The 15298-nt window shown below is 50.6% G+C and overlaps 4 protein-coding genes across 4 annotated transcripts; all 4 read left to right on the top strand.

Moving 5' to 3' along the window:
* Positions 1-400: 400 nt before the first annotated feature.
* On the top strand, positions 401-5668 carry PV08_11607 (uncharacterized protein; the record flags this gene model as incomplete). The annotated part of the gene is made up of 2 exons (XM_016385915.1): positions 401-591; positions 640-5668. 2 exons carry the CDS (start codon positions 401-403, stop codon positions 5666-5668), a joined length of 5220 nt encoding a protein of 1739 aa, XP_016230859.1.
* Positions 5669-7216: 1548 nt separating this feature from the next.
* Positions 7217-8427, top strand: PV08_11606 (uncharacterized protein; the record flags this gene model as incomplete). Its single annotated transcript, XM_016385914.1, has 4 exons — positions 7217-7400; positions 7455-7522; positions 7576-7952; positions 8022-8427. 4 exons carry the CDS (start codon positions 7217-7219, stop codon positions 8425-8427), a joined length of 1035 nt encoding a protein of 344 aa, XP_016230858.1.
* Positions 8428-11328: 2901 nt separating this feature from the next.
* Positions 11329-12456, top strand: PV08_11605 (uncharacterized protein; the record flags this gene model as incomplete). Its single annotated transcript, XM_016385913.1, has 2 exons — positions 11329-12107; positions 12192-12456. 2 exons carry the CDS (start codon positions 11329-11331, stop codon positions 12454-12456), a joined length of 1044 nt encoding a protein of 347 aa, XP_016230857.1.
* Positions 12457-13076: 620 nt separating this feature from the next.
* On the top strand, positions 13077-15279 carry PV08_11604 (uncharacterized protein; the record flags this gene model as incomplete). The annotated part of the gene is made up of 2 exons (XM_016385912.1): positions 13077-13161; positions 13217-15279. The coding sequence occupies 2 exons, from the start codon at positions 13077-13079 to the stop codon at positions 15277-15279; spliced, it is 2148 nt and encodes a 715-aa protein (XP_016230856.1).
* Between the last annotated feature and the right edge of the window lie 19 nt (positions 15280-15298).

The raw sequence follows: 15298 nt of genomic DNA, 5'->3' as shown, positions 1-15298 counted from the left end.
ATGGAATCGACAAAGCCTACCTATTCCCGTGCTGTGTCTGTCTCCATTCTGATCTATGAAGCTACCTGCAGTAGATTGGAATATAGCGGAATGCAGTTCCAACCAGCAGTATTTGTGAAGATTGTCCTTTGAGATACCTAACATCGTTAACCATAAGGAATCCTGCGTTGTACGTGTGCTCAACCAAGACCCCAGACGCAAGGGAGGCGGAGGTGGATCAGCGTTTCGGACATATATTTCACCGACACCGAAACTCCAAATCGCGGAAAGGCCAAAAAAAAGTTGCTGGTCCCCGCAGCCTCAAAAAAAGTGCAGTCCATCACTGCGACAATTTCTTGCCAGTGTTGTTTCTGCATTCATTCGCATTTGAACGTTTGCTGGGTTATGGAATTGATACGCCATGGCAGGCTATCCAAAACCACTCCCGTCAGCCACCGCTGGCCTGGCATTTTCCCGGCTGCCGTCAGAAGAAATCAGGAAGATTTCAGTCAAGCAAATCCATGTCTCACCAGCGCTGGATTCTATGTTTGGTCCAGTTCCAGGAGGAGTGCATGATCTCGCGCTCGGTGCAATCTCAGCACTGGATGCAAAGTAAGTCGATCGCCTCAGAAAAGCTTCATCATGCTTACAAGGCCTCAGCTGCTCAACATGCCGGATGAACGCTGTTCACTGCGCAGGTCATTGCGGCCACATCGAGCTACCAGTTCCTTGCTACCACCCACAATACATGGACATGACTTTGCGTCTGCTTCGGGCCCAATGCGCCTATTGCTATCGCTTCAAGGCTCCTCGAAATGTAACGAATCAGACCATCTGTGCCTTGCGTCTGCTTGAATATGGTCTTGTCGACGACTATCACACCATCAGAAATATGCACCTGGGTGGACGACGACCGAAAAGACAAAAAACAGATGATGTCGTTGAAGAAATATTGGAAGCCGATGAAGACGAAGACATCGATTCTCTGATTGAGCGCAGAACAAGGGCCACGGAGAAAGCGATCAAGCGTGCTCGAAGGAAGGACCTGCTTGACATGCAGGCTTTGACGCGTAACCACATTGCAATCGCTGCACGGAAACAGGTCATCACCGACTTTCTGAAAGAAGTTCCTTTGCTGAAAAGTTGTGCGAGTTGTGGCGGCGCAAGCGTGAACTTCCGGAAAGATCGGAATGTCAAGATTTTCAGAAAGCCCTTGGCACAACGACAGAGAGAAGCGATGCGTGTCTTGGGTAAGACGCTTCCGAATCCTTTGGAGTATCTTTTGGAAACAAAGAAGCAACAAGAAACCGCCATGAAGAAACCTCTAGTCAATGGTATTCACGATGGTGACGTTGAGATGGCTGATGCCAGTCAAACTTCCGCCCCTGAAACACACGGTGCAGAGGAAGAAATTGCTCTGCGTAACGCCCTGGAGACGACATATGCGTCTAAGAATGCAAAGCTGGAAGATGAGGAGGACGTGCAGCGCTACATGTCACCCCCAGAAGTGCAAGCAGCACTCATTCTGCTTTTCGAATACGAAAATGACGTTCTCAATCTTTTATTCGGGTCGAAGTCGAGTCGGAAGCAGGCACTTGTCTCACCAGATATGTTCTTCATGACAGCCGTCCTTGTCCCGCCCAACAAATACCGACCCTTATCCAGACAAGGAGCCGAGCAGATGACTGAGGCTCAGATCAATGGAGCGTTGAATCGGATCATCAGAGCCGCCGCCGATGTCCGAACTATTCGTAGAGAGAATAGGAAAGCAAAAACGGACAAAACGGTACGGCCGCGGAGCTTCAACGAAAACATCCAGGCAATGATTGTGCTACAGGAAACCGTCAATGCACTTATCGATTCACCATTGCCGGCCTCTGGCAAGCCTGTAGACCAAGGCATCAAGCAAGTGCTAGAGAAAAAGGAAGGTCTGTTTCGCATGCACATGATGGGCAAGCGTGTCAACTTTGCAGCTCGCAGCGTTATCTCTCCGGACCCGAACATCGAAACCAACGAAATTGGTGTGCCTCTTGTGTTCGCTAAGAAGCTCACGTACCCTGAGCCGGTCACAAGCCACAACTTTGATGAATTGAGTAAGGCAGTCATCAATGGTCCAGACAAATACCCGGGTGCTGCAGCAGTGGAAAATGAGAACGGGCAGGTCTTGAGTCTCAAGCGTAAATCGCTTGACCAACGCAGAGCTATCGCCAAACAGCTCATGACGTCCGTAATACCAGGGTCGAAGGGGGAAATAGGTAAGAAAGTTTATCGACACCTCCAGACTGGTGATGTGGTCATCATGAACCGTCAACCCACACTACACAAGCCCTCCATGATGGGTCACCGTGCTCGGGTGTTGACGGGACAGAAGACAATTCGAATGCATTATGCGAACTGCAATACCTACAACGCCGACTTTGACGGTGACGAAATGAATATGCATTTCCCACAAAACGAGCTTGCTCGTACAGAAGCTCTCCAAATAGCCGATACTGACCACCAATACCTCTCTGCTACTGCAGGAAAGCCATTGCGTGGTTTGATTCAGGACCACATATCTATGGGCGTGCAGTTCACGAGTCGGGACGTGTTCCTTGACCGAGAACAGTATCAGCAACTGCTTTACAGCTGTTTGAGACCCGAGGACTATAATACTGTGTTCGAAAGAATTCAAATGGTACCCCCTGCCATTCTCAAGCCTAAAATGATGTGGACTGGTAAGCAGGTTGTCACAACCGTGCTGAAGAACATCACACCCGATAGATTCCATGGCCTGAATCTTACGAGCAAGTCGTCTACCTCGTCAGAGTCTTGGGGAGAGAAGACCACAAACGACAGTTCCAAATGGGATGTGACCAGCGAAGTTGTGACCTTCCGCGACACTGAGCAAATTGTCATCTTCCGTGACGGCGAGCACCTCTCTGGCATTTTGGACAAGAACCAGCTTGGTCCAAGTGCTGGCGGCTTAGTTCATTCGATTCACGAACTTTACGGTCACATCACGGCTGGGAAGCTGCTTAGCATTATGGGTCGACTTTTGACACGAGTTCTGAATGAACGCGCATGGTCTTGCGGAATGGACGACCTGTACTTGACCAAAGAGGGCGACGCCCTACGTCGAACGGAGCTGCTCAGGGGCAAGCAAATTGGCCTTGAGACCTCGGCGGAGTATGTCACCCTAGACAAGAATCAAGTTGACCAAGATGACCCTCAGCTCCTCAGCAGACTGGAAAATGTTCTTCGAAACGACGAGCAGCTCAATGGACTGGATCAGCTCTATAAGGCTAAAGTCAAGTCAATCACTGATAATGTTTCGAAGAGTTGCCTTCCAGCTGGCCTTCGAAAGCCATTTCCCAGAAATCAGATGCAAGCAATGACCATTTCTGGAGCCAAAGGATCTAGTGTCAATGCAAATTTGATCTCGTGTAACCTGGGACAGCAGGTTTTGGAAGGTAGACGAGTACCTACCATGGTTAGTGGAAAGACCCTGCCGTCCTTCCGTGCTTTCGAGACCGATCCTGTTGCTGGCGGGTATGTTTCGGGACGATTCTTGACTGGGATCAAGCCACAAGAATACTTCTTCCATACGATGTCCGGCAGAGAGGGTTTGATTGATACTGCGGTCAAGACATCCAAGTCAGGCTATCTACAACGATGTATTGTTAAGGGTCTTGAAGGAGCGCGTACAGAGTACGACACCTCCGTCCGTGAAACCTCCAACGGTAACGTGCTCCAATTCCTCTACGGCGAAGACGGCCTGGAAGTCACCAAGCAAAAGCATCTTCGCGAATTCACCTTTTTGGCCGAGAACAACCAGTCCGTTGCCACGCTGATGAGAGCGGAAGAAGTGCTGGAGAAGTTGCCAAACGAGGGTCTAGCCGAAGAACAGAAAGCCATTTTGAAATCTGTGAGAAGGAACAAACCTCGGGACCCATTGACAGGTCTCTTTAGTCCTGCAAGCCATTTGGGCAGCACATCTGAGTCTTTTGCGGAAGCACTGAACGCTTACATCAAGGAAAACCCCGACAAGCTGATCAGGGATAAGAAGACGAATCCGGGAGGCATTATTAGTAAAAGAACGTTTCAGTCGATCATGGACCTGAAATACATGCGGTCGATAGTGGAGCCCGGTGAAGCAGTCGGCGTTGTTGCAGCCCAGTCGGTCGGTGAGCCTTCAACACAGATGACCTTGAATACCTTCCATTTAGCCGGCCACTCCGCCAAGAACGTCACCCTCGGTATACCACGACTTCGAGAAATCATCATGACTGCCTCAGCCAAGATCATGACCCCAACAATGACCCTCAAGCCGATTGAAGAGATGACAGTTGCCGATGGTGAAACGTTCGCAAAGAGCATCAGTCGACTACCCCTCGCACATGTGATTGACACGCTTTCAGTGACTGAGAGGACCGGTGCTGGAGCTGGGCGCGAGCATGAGAGACATTACGATATCCAGATTAAGCTGTATGAGCCAGACGAGTACGAGAAAGAATATGCGATCAAACAAGAGGACGTGCGGCTTTGTCTGGAAAAGAGATTTTTGCCCCGTTTGAACAAGATGATCAAGGATGAGTTCAAGAAGAAGACACGGGAAGCGTCACTCTCAGAAACGACTGCGGCAGTCCCCGCTGTTGGTGTCTCTGTAGGTGTCGCTGAAGAAGCTCGACCTACGAGAACAAGAACCACAGATCGAGAAGGTGGTGAAGACGATATAGACGAGGACGCTGATCCTGATGACGCAAAAGATGCTGCCGCGCGGAAGAGACGAGAGGACACTTTTGACGAACCCGATGATGAAGAAAAAGATATCGCCAACGAATCGGATGACGAGTCTATGGCTAGTGATGATGAGACACTAGCGGATGTATTGCTGAAGAAGTCACGGACAGAGAAGCAGTCCCAAGCTCTGCGAGAGCAAAATCCGGACGAGAGCGACGCCAATGACGCGGTAGATTCAGAAGAAGAGGCAAGGCAGGAACAGCTAAAAGCCAGCATACCTCACCTTTCACGCTTCAATTTCACCAGCAACGAAGGCAGATCATGTCGGATCGTCTTGAGCTATGACTCAAACACTCCTAAACTTCTCCTTCTACCATTGCTCGAGAAATGCGCGCATATTGCGGTCATCCAGTCTATTCCAGGCCTGGGCGTCTGCACACAGTTCATGGAAGAAGTCCATGGTCCGGACGGTAAGCCCGTCAAGCAGATTAATCCCGAGACTGGCAAAGAAGACATCAAGAAGGAGCCTGTCATCACCACGGAGGGCGTCAATCTGCTCGCAATGCGCGATTACCAAGACCAGATTATGCCACACTCGGTGTACACGAACTCGGTCCACGATATGCTCAAGTATTATGGCGTCGAGGCTGCTCGGATGACCATCATCAAAGAAATTGACGGCGTTTTCAAGGGTCATGGTATCTCAGTGGATTCTCGACACTTGAATCTGATTGCAGACGCCATGACACAATCTGGTTCATATCAGCCGTTCAGTCGACATGGGCTTGTCAAGGAGGGAGGTAGTGTGCTGGCCAAGATGAGTTTCGAGACGGTCATGGGTTTCCTGAAAGACGCGGTCTTGTTTGGTGAGAACGATCCGTTGCTTGGGCCCAGCGCGAGAATTGTTGCCGGGCGCAGGGGAAATATTGGTACCGGTTCGTTTGATGTCGTCATGCCAGTCCATTAATGCATGGCATAGGCATTTCAGACAGTAGTAGAGAAAGTTCTTTTTTGGGCAGCGTGTGGATACAGCGGGAAGGTGTTCTGAGGATTATTGAATGAAGATCAAATTCTGTAGTTCTCTGGTCGATTCTGTGTTAGTCAATGCGCATATGAGCACCTGCAGACCTTGGCTCTTTAAGACCTGTTCCAACAGCGGCCACGTCCTTCCTGCACTCACGTACAAGTAGTTCTCATTTATGAGTTCGCGACACGAAGCCTTCAAATTTGAAATTCCCAATCGAGGCAGAGCTCAATCTATGCTCCCAGCCAAAATGACGCAGACACAGGAAAAGTCAAGAAGGTTCAAACTTCGAGCTGTTATTGACGCTACCACTAACTAAATGTTTTCTTGACAACCAATCAAGCTTCTAATTTAGAGCCAAGAGCATGAGGATAAGGAATCCTGCAGTCAAGAAAGGTGAGGTTGCCCCTCCATCGGGCCATTGAGACTTCGACGGAATGCAGCTTGCTTACTCTACTCTACTGTGCATTGACCCGGGGTTCATTGGAAGCGAGAGCATAAGCTGCTCAATTCGGTGTCGAAAGACCTGATGGTGAGAGTGCACCATGAGTCCTTGGACTCTCCCCGATCTGCTCTAAGCACGGCATCCTCGAACCAGCTCTATGCCATGGGCATGACCCTGACCATTGAAGAGAAATCTCAAAGCCTTCAACTCCACAGCTGTCGATCCTCGTCAACGAACCGGGGCCCCGCTAACTGGCTGACTGTCGGACCCCGGGGTGTACAAATCCTTCTGGAGGCGCGAGGAATAACCCACATGCTCCACAATGCTGAGGATGGTGCGTTCTTCATCCTCACCAATGATACGTCTCGACTACTCCGTACGAATTCTCTTGTAAAGAGTGGCTGAGGCTGAGGTCACGGCTTCTTCCTACAAGATGTCCCAGAGCCAGATCCTTGTCTGGCAAATTCCCACAAACTGGCCTGGTTTCATGCTACTTCTCAAATCCGATTCGTGGCTCAAACCCACCCCCGGGTTGACCTTGAGGTTGGGCCCGTCGCCATGTACGGAGTAGGCAACCGCTTGTTGGATTGCGCGAAACGACCTCGTCAAAGACCCTGGTGGCGTCTCTGGCTCGGGAGACCTATGACGAGGAAGTCATAGTTTGCCTTTTTACTTTACTCTTTTTCACCAGCCATGAACTTTACGGTGGCCGCCCAGTCTTTCGGACCCAAGTTTCGCTTCTTCTAACGCCATGACCCCTTTCTTTACCCCAGGAAATGACCCATACGCCGGCCCATGGGTTCTCCTAGACCTTCTACCTTTACTGTTTCGCCCCCCAGAATGGCTTTAGAAGGACCGGCGAATTTTGATTTCGGACTCCCCTGACACTCTCATTTGTCACCGGAGCAAGGGAGCAAACTTCCACGACCCTTTAAAGGACCTGGCTACGTTGCGTGGTGGCATCTTGATCCCTCAAACGCTCGCGCAGTCCTGGGGTATGCTGTGACCTTTGAGGTATTGTGCGGTGCATCTTCCACCTCATCGACATGGCTTTGGAGCGTGGAATGCAAGCTGTGGTGACGGCCGCGGTGTTCAATGCTCTGGCTTTCCTTTTTATTGTTGCCCGTTGTGTATCCCGATTCATCATTCTCAAGCAAGCTGGCCCCGAAGACTACCTGATTCTCTTCGCATTGGCTCTTTCTATCGGCCTTACTGTGATCATAATCCTTGGTGAGCGAGCCTTTGACCAACTGTCTGACGCCGACTGACCTATTTGAATTGCAGAGAAGAATAGTGGCTTGGGGCGGCATGCAGACACCGTCAGCGCTGAAGACAACGAGACTCTGCTGAAGGTAGAGTCATGACCAAAAGGACATGGATGAAAGACACAGCTGACTTGTGACAGCTCCTGTACGCCAGTGTCATCGAGTACAATGTGGCGTTATTTCTACTCAAAGACTCGATCCTGTACCAATATCTGCGCTTCTTTGTCCAGAGAAGTTATCGGATCGCGGCTTGGTGCCTGATAGGAATCGTCGGGGTGGGAGGTTTCGCCTTCATTCTAATGTCGTGCTTTTCATGCTGGCCCATAGCATATTTCTGGGAGAAGTCCATCGAAAATGGACACTGCGTCGACATCCTGGCGTTTTGGTTCAGCTTCTCGGCTTTCAATATCGCTACCGACTTGGCGGTCTGGTTCCTCCCGATGCCTGTCCTGTACAACCTGAAACTTCCGCGGAAGCAAAAGATGACCTTGATTGCGGTTTTCGCTCTTGGTGGATTGTGAGGGCACCTCTTACCCAACCTCTCTATCCATTGTGATGTGTTCCCTCCGGCTGACTCGTCTCACAGTGGCTGCATCACTTCCTTCCTCCGACTTCACGCCCTGTATGTCACGAGCGTATCGACCGACCTTACCTATGACAATGTCGACGCCGCGACGTGGTCGGCCGCCGAGCTCAATGTCGGCATCATGTGCGCGTGCATCCCGGCCATACGTCCAGTTGTCAGTCTACTATTCCCACGTCTCCTGACGAGCACCCGACGCAGTCGCACTTCCGATGCGTACCAGCGCGGAACATCGGGTTTCCGCAATGATGACATGGTCCCGTTGTCGCACGCGTTGTCGCAGGCCAACAAGGTGCCGCGAAGTGATACGACCAGTCAAGAGGAGCGCAGCAGCCTCGACCCAACGAATGTCTCGAACACAATTCATGTGAAGCAAGAGTGGACGATTACAGAGCACGAAGGGCGTTGATTGTAGAGTGAGCACCACGGAGGAAAGAACGTACAGTAGACACGACGCTCTGCGAGACAAGAATAAGAGTACTCCTGCAGTTACGGAATATGGAGCTACTAACTTAGTTTGATCTGCAAGGGGGGTTGAGTGAGCTTGGGGCGCTTGAAAGGGGGTTTTCGCCTATTTTGTGGATTTTACCAAAATCAGCAAAGACAGAACGTGGTGCGAGCAAGGGGCCCATTGCGTTCTCCATGTTCAAATGTGGCTCGTTGCTCGCTGAGAGGGTTTGGCGCGTCTGTCTTGAAAAAGTTATCGTGCGTTTCGGAACGAGATTCGAAGTGCATCAAAAAGTTAGAGCATGATTCACTACACACAGTATATTTTGAGCATGCAAAAAAGAAATACAAGTTCCTCAGATCCCCGAGAGGCGCCACGAGGAGAGCTAACGATAACGGTGAATACATCCGACCTCTGCTTCTGGAAGGTATTGTACTGCATGGTAAGTCCCCCCACCAGGTTTTGCAACAACCTAGTTCTGCAACACGCGTTCCTCCACCCCACCACATTCCTACCACCAACTTAACCAACTACCACACCACCAATTAATCATGAATCGCGCGACAAATGCCTCAAATCGAGAGATTAGAATCCAGCAAGCCATTACAGAGTTTCAGAGACGCAAATACCCTTCTATTCGCGCAGCCGCAGCCGCGAATGATGTGAGCTATTCCACGCTCAACCGCCGACTACAGGGTACGCAATCACCCTCGTTATCCCACGAGCCGCAGCAGTTATTGTCGAATCAACAGGAGATTCTATTAAAGAGTTGGATAGTTGACCTGGAGGCACAAGGACACGCACCTAGCTACAGAGCTGTACGAGATCTCGCTGGTATTATTAGCGAGGCAAATGGCGGCCCTCGACGCGTCGGTATCAACTGGCTACCACGATATCTAGAACGTTATCCTGACATTAAACCTAAGGTAGGTCAAAAGATCTGTGCTAAGCGCGTCAACTGTACTCTTTCTGAGCTCCTTGAGCCCTGGTTCAACGACCTAAAGGTCATTAAAACGCGATATTCTATATGGCCTGAGAATAGCTACAATATGGACGAAGCTAGCATGGCTCTAGGCGTCTACAGTAATCAATTAGTTATTGGGATATCGGCCACTATCAGGGCACTTAGAAAAACACTAGAGACATGAGAATGGGCAACAATTATTGAGATAGTATTAGCTACTAGCCAGTATCTATAATCGCTAGTTATCTTTAAAGATTAAGCGCTCCAAACAACTTAATTCGACCAGAACAGTCTTGCCTATCAATATATAATATCTAATAATGGCTGGACATCGAACGAGATAGGTCTCGCCTAGCTAGACCTGATATTTATATCTTAAATAGTTATGAAAGACACTACTCGCGGCGCCTATCGATTACTATTAATAAATAATCATAAGAGTCATATCACGCACAAATTTATATAGAAATACTTTCAGAACAATATTGTGGTATACTACTTACTACCTTATTTAAGCCATATTCTTTAGCCTCTTAATCTTGCTTATTTTTCACCTGTTAAATCGCGCTATCAAGACGCCCTAGCTAATCTTGCTAGGTTCGACAATATAGCCCCAATCAAGAAGACTAAGTTTCTCTAGATATATCAAAAGGCTAGCTAGGAAGGCTTAATAGTCGCCAATATTAAGGCTGGCTGGAAAGCTAGTGATATATATCCATGGAACCCGCGGCTACCTATCCAATCTAGTCAGGTTCTAGTCAACAAGGAAAAAGCCCAATATAGAGTATATACACCACCTTCACGCAAGCGAAAAGCACTCGACAGCGACGTCTATAATACGCCAATTAACAGGAGGGTATATAGCGAATCACTAGTGTTGGCATCCCAGCGCGAAACGCTGTCTTGTCTTATACGCAACTGGCTTAAAAAGACAGGCCAGGTTATCGAGCGATTGGAGTGGGATACTAGGCAGAAGGATGAATAAATAACTAAGCTACAGAATGGCCTAGATCAGGAGAAGATCAGAGGGCAAAAGGGCAAGGCTGTTGACGTGAACGAGACGTTTGCTAGTATCGAGAGTATATAGCTAGCTAAAGAGGCATTGGAATAAATGGCGTCGACGAGGATAATAACGCGCAGGCCTAGACAGGCTGCAATGTCAGGAATGACACTAGTAACAACCCACAAGGGGCATTCATGTCACAGTTCTATATAAACGATCTAGTTGGTTAAGCAATTGAGACTTGTTCTGTTGGTGGCGTTGAGGAATTAGTGTTGCAGAACTAGGTTGTTGCAAAACCTGGTGGGGGGACTTATTGTACAGACAACAAAAGTCTAGACGAAGACCCCAGCCGATCGAACGGGACCCATGAGCAAGCTATTGTACAGTTATCATAATCTCCACTATCCGCTCTCAAGTGGGTATTGTCTGAGCACTCGGTGGTGGGCAGCGAGACCTCTCCTTATGCGGGCATATCCCACCCACCACCCTCTTCTTGTCCCATGCAGTCTCGTTGCCCATCTCCCAATCCCACCCTGCACTTTGGATTCTGACGAGCAGACGTTCATCTCCCACGCAAACCATCAGCTGCTCTCCCCTTAGGTCCTTCGGACAGGGTCCTTTGGGATCGGCGGACCCTTGAGCGAACTTGCCCATTTGTCTGGCCCCTTCCGACAATGCCATTGCCAATACACATGTTTCCAGCCAGGGCATTTGTGCCGTCCGCTTCGGGAGAGAAGCTTGGATAACTTGTCTATGTTCCAGTTGAACAGTCTCGTTACTACTCCTGCTGCTGCTGCTGTTGCTGTGTTGGCGTTGTCGTTGTAGCACCTTCAACGAGTCTCAGACCGTGGTGATTGTACCAACCTCTTACGAATTGCAAAGGCAGGATTTCGACATGTCTTTAGCTGAACCGCGAGAAGTGATCGATGGCGGCAAGGCATGGCTTCGATGTGGCAATGGCATGAATCTGGGAGAAGCCCCGATATACCGAGCCAGCGACTCAACCCTGCACTGGGTGGATTGCCTGTGCGAGCCCGCGGAGTTACAAATCGTCAAGGTCGACCCCGAGACGGGCGATGCGGTTGGTGAGACGAGGGTGATCCAGCTGGAGGACAGCGTGACGGTGGCTTTTTTCCGCAAGAACAAGCCTGGAAGCTACATCTGTGCGTATTTCCAGGGCGTGGCGTTCATGGACGAGGCGACCGGCAAACTCGAGGTGGTCAAGGAGATCATCCCGACCAGCGATAGGGGGATCAGACGGTTCAACGACGGCGGTGTCGATGCGAAGGGGCGCTTCTGGCTAGCGGAAATCGACCGTGTGGCTATGGCGTATGGACCGAACAAGTGTCCTGCGAGCCAAGGGGAGCCCATCGGTCGGCTATGGCGATACGACCCTGACGGGACTCTGCATCTCATGGAGAAGGGAGTCATTTGTGGGAATGGGTTGGCTTGGAGTCCAGATAACAAGACGAGTGAGTTTGGCTTCTGGATGGATGGATGGATGACCAGTCTTCGAGGGAATGCTAATGGCACGTGGATAGTGTACTTCAACGACTCAGTCGCAATGTTGGTGTGGGCTTATGACTTTGACCTGGAGAGCGGGAGCATCTCGAACAAGAGGCTGTTCATCGATCGGCGGTCGTCGTTCGGGGAGCCTGATGGCATGGTTGTCGAGTGAGTAGTACCTTTGTCTTCTGTGTGCTTGAGCGCACAGAGTGTGGTTTGTGAGTGATATCTCCCCGGCTAACACGAGCGTAGCACCGAGGGAAACCTCTGGATCGCCATGTTTGCTTCATACAGAGTCATGGTTTTCAGTCCCAAGGGCGAGCATTTGAAGGACATTGTCTTCTCAGCCAACAACATGGCTTGTACGACGTGGGGAGGAAAGAATCTTGATATTCTGTATATCGCTACAGGCAGAGACAAGAGCCCCAATGCGAAGCCTGATGATGAGGGTGGTCACATGTTTCGGTATAGGGCGGTGGGAGTGAAGGGGTGGCAGAAGTATGAGTTCGACGGATGAGGCTGGTGGATTGTAGCACTACCGGGCACCTTACTCCGCATTCTTGGGTATAGTGGGCGAATCTTTCGATAGCATTGCTTGCGTAGGAATGGTCATCGACGTATCGTTATTCATCTGCCTTTCTTGACAAGTGTCTGTGAAGTACCTGGTGTCGCTGGTGGGTGACGGTGTGGCGGCGTTTAGGGACCTGCAGCCTCCATGGCACCGGGCATAAGGGTTCGTCGCAGCAACTCCACACCTAAACAAGACCCCCAATCCCCAATCCCCCTACGAGGAAGCCCCCAAACAACGTGTCCAGGGGCCAAGACCACAGTCTTATAGGCACTAAAGGCGCCACAAGTCCCTGGAAGTATCCAGCTCTCCCTTGGCTCTGGGCATTTACCAGTGCCTAGAGTAGCTAACACCCCAACTTGGAACCCTGCAGAATTCTGACTTTCAACCAACCCAAAGCTTTTATCCACTGTTGTCATCATCCTTCTCTTCTGATACTATCGCTTGCAAGGCTTCTAGCCCTTTCTTTACCTACCTTGACACACATCATGGCTTGTCGATGATTCTCGCTACAATTGCGCGTTATCACCCACTAGCGCAGTCATTATCTCTCTACCACCTGGTCATCAATGTCCAGCAGACATGTCTGCCCCGTGCAGGGCTGTGGCAAGACTTTCAAACGACCAGAGCACCTGAGTCGACATCGCCTGAATCGTAAGTACCCATGGATTTAGATCTCATGAGACAGAGCCGCTGATGAATGGGCTAGACCGACCCAAAAAGATCTACAACTGTGGGACATGCCACAAGGACTTCGTCAGGCTTGACCTGCTGCAAAGACATCAAAGACGCCATGAGCGTGGCATGTCATATCGCAACTCTGGAGGTTATGTCCCTGATACGCCCTCGTCGCCATCTGCTGCTGCATCTCAACCTGCCATTGCGACGGCCACGGAAGTAGATTTGGCAATTCAACCCACAGAAGTTGCACCACAACATCAGCACGTCGATGCCGTCGATCCTGCTCTATCGGCAGCCTCGAATTCGACGCCCATGAACTTCGGCAGCATCGACTACCCAGACTTTCTGCAGGTGGCGGAGATGGGGAACAATCACCATGTCATCTTCGACGCCTCCGATGGGGCCCAAGGTCTCGTGGAAGATCTAGACTGGTTGTTCGGGAATGTGTCGTTCCCGGACGAGTTTGCAATGGACCCTTCTCTGGACATTACCCTTCCCAACGACATCTCCTTCGCTTCTCCAAACAGCACGCTATCCCAGCAACTCAGTACGGACACGCCATCTCTGGGGGGTGGCCCTTGGCTTGGTGTTCGTGCACGACTTCTGGACGCTCTACGCACATTGCCACAAGACCTCCTGGAATCGCCGTTCTTTGAACCCGTCAACCTCAAAGCCTTCTTCGATATCTACTTTTCCAACTACAATGCTCATTTTCCAATCTTACACCAAGCCTCATTCGCATTAGGTGACGCGCCGCCGCTACTCCTCGTTGCGCTGCTCACTCTGGGCGCCACATTATCGCCCGATTCGTCTCACTATCAAACGGCCGAAAGGATCCATGAAAGCTTACGATGGCTGATCTTCAGCAGTGGAAGTTTTCAACCACCAGCGCCGTTGTGGTGTCTGCAAGCGTTACTGCTTGTTCAGGCCTATGAGAAGATGTTCTCTACCCGGCGACATCACGAGATGGCGCACATATTCCATGGTGCCGTCATCACTCTCATGCGTAGAGGCGGTTCGTACTCTTCAGACTCGGCGGATGATGCCACGAAAGCATCCTCGGCAGAGAGAGCGTGGCACTCATGGATTGAGCAAGAATCGTTCAAGCGGGTCGCATATTTTGCCTTCATCATGGACGCACAGCACTCGTCGATATTTGGCCACACGCCTGCACTTTCAGTTAGCGACGTAAGGCTTGCTCTGCCATGTGCGGATGAGGTGTGGGATAGCTCGACTCCCTCGTCCTGGAAGAAGAGGCTGTCCGAATCGGCACCGCCAGTGCAATTTCTGTCTACTTTGCGGGCTTTACTATCACGTCGTCCGATCACTTCGAGCTGTAGCCCCTTTGCCCGCTTTATCCTCCTCCACGGGCTGTTCAACGTGACTAAACATATGCAGGGGCGTGATCTTATGGCTTCAGACATCGAGACAGGAAGAACGTCCGACCACGGCGGCGGCGAATCGACACCACCGTCAACTATAGGCGACGACAACTGGAAGGAGATTCTCGATCGAGCCATAGATACTTGGTCATTCTCTTTGATGTCGCAACAACCCTCACTTTGCCTAGAGGCCGCGCGACCTCTACATCGGATGGCTCACGTCACGATATACGTCAACCTAATTGACTTCCACACATTTGCTGGCGCGCCGTCTCTCACTGGCAGCACCACCAGACACGAATACGCCAAGGCAAAGCGAAGAATTCAGGTCTGGTGCGAGAGACCATCGGCCAAACGGACGCTGTCACACTGCATACTCCTCATCCAGGAGACCATGTTCACGCGAAGACGGTATCGCGCTTCCGAAGACAACATTGCTCTTCGACCGTGGTGTCTTTATCATGCCACCCTGATCCTGTGGGCATTTGGGATTCTGACAGAAGGCAAATCATCCGAGAGAGTCAGCGCTGAAGATTATCTCGTGCATATGCTAAGTGGACTGATGGATCATCATCATCGGCTCAAAGGCACGAATCGGACGCTGGGCCTCCTGACGGTGGTCAAGGAGTCCCTGTCTGATTGTCGGTGGGAGCTGTTGCAAGAAGCATGTACAACACTGGGAAAGCTAATTGAGGTCTCTGCATCTTGATTAGTCGCTGCTGTAATAT

The sequence above is a fragment of the Exophiala spinifera genome (genome assembly GCF_000836115.1).
Source record: "Exophiala spinifera strain CBS 89968 unplaced genomic scaffold supercont1.9, whole genome shotgun sequence".
In the NCBI taxonomy this organism is placed as follows: domain Eukaryota; kingdom Fungi; phylum Ascomycota; class Eurotiomycetes; order Chaetothyriales; family Herpotrichiellaceae; genus Exophiala; species Exophiala spinifera.
Note: the sequence above shows the minus strand (reverse complement) of the source record. Positions and strands in the feature narration are given on the sequence as shown.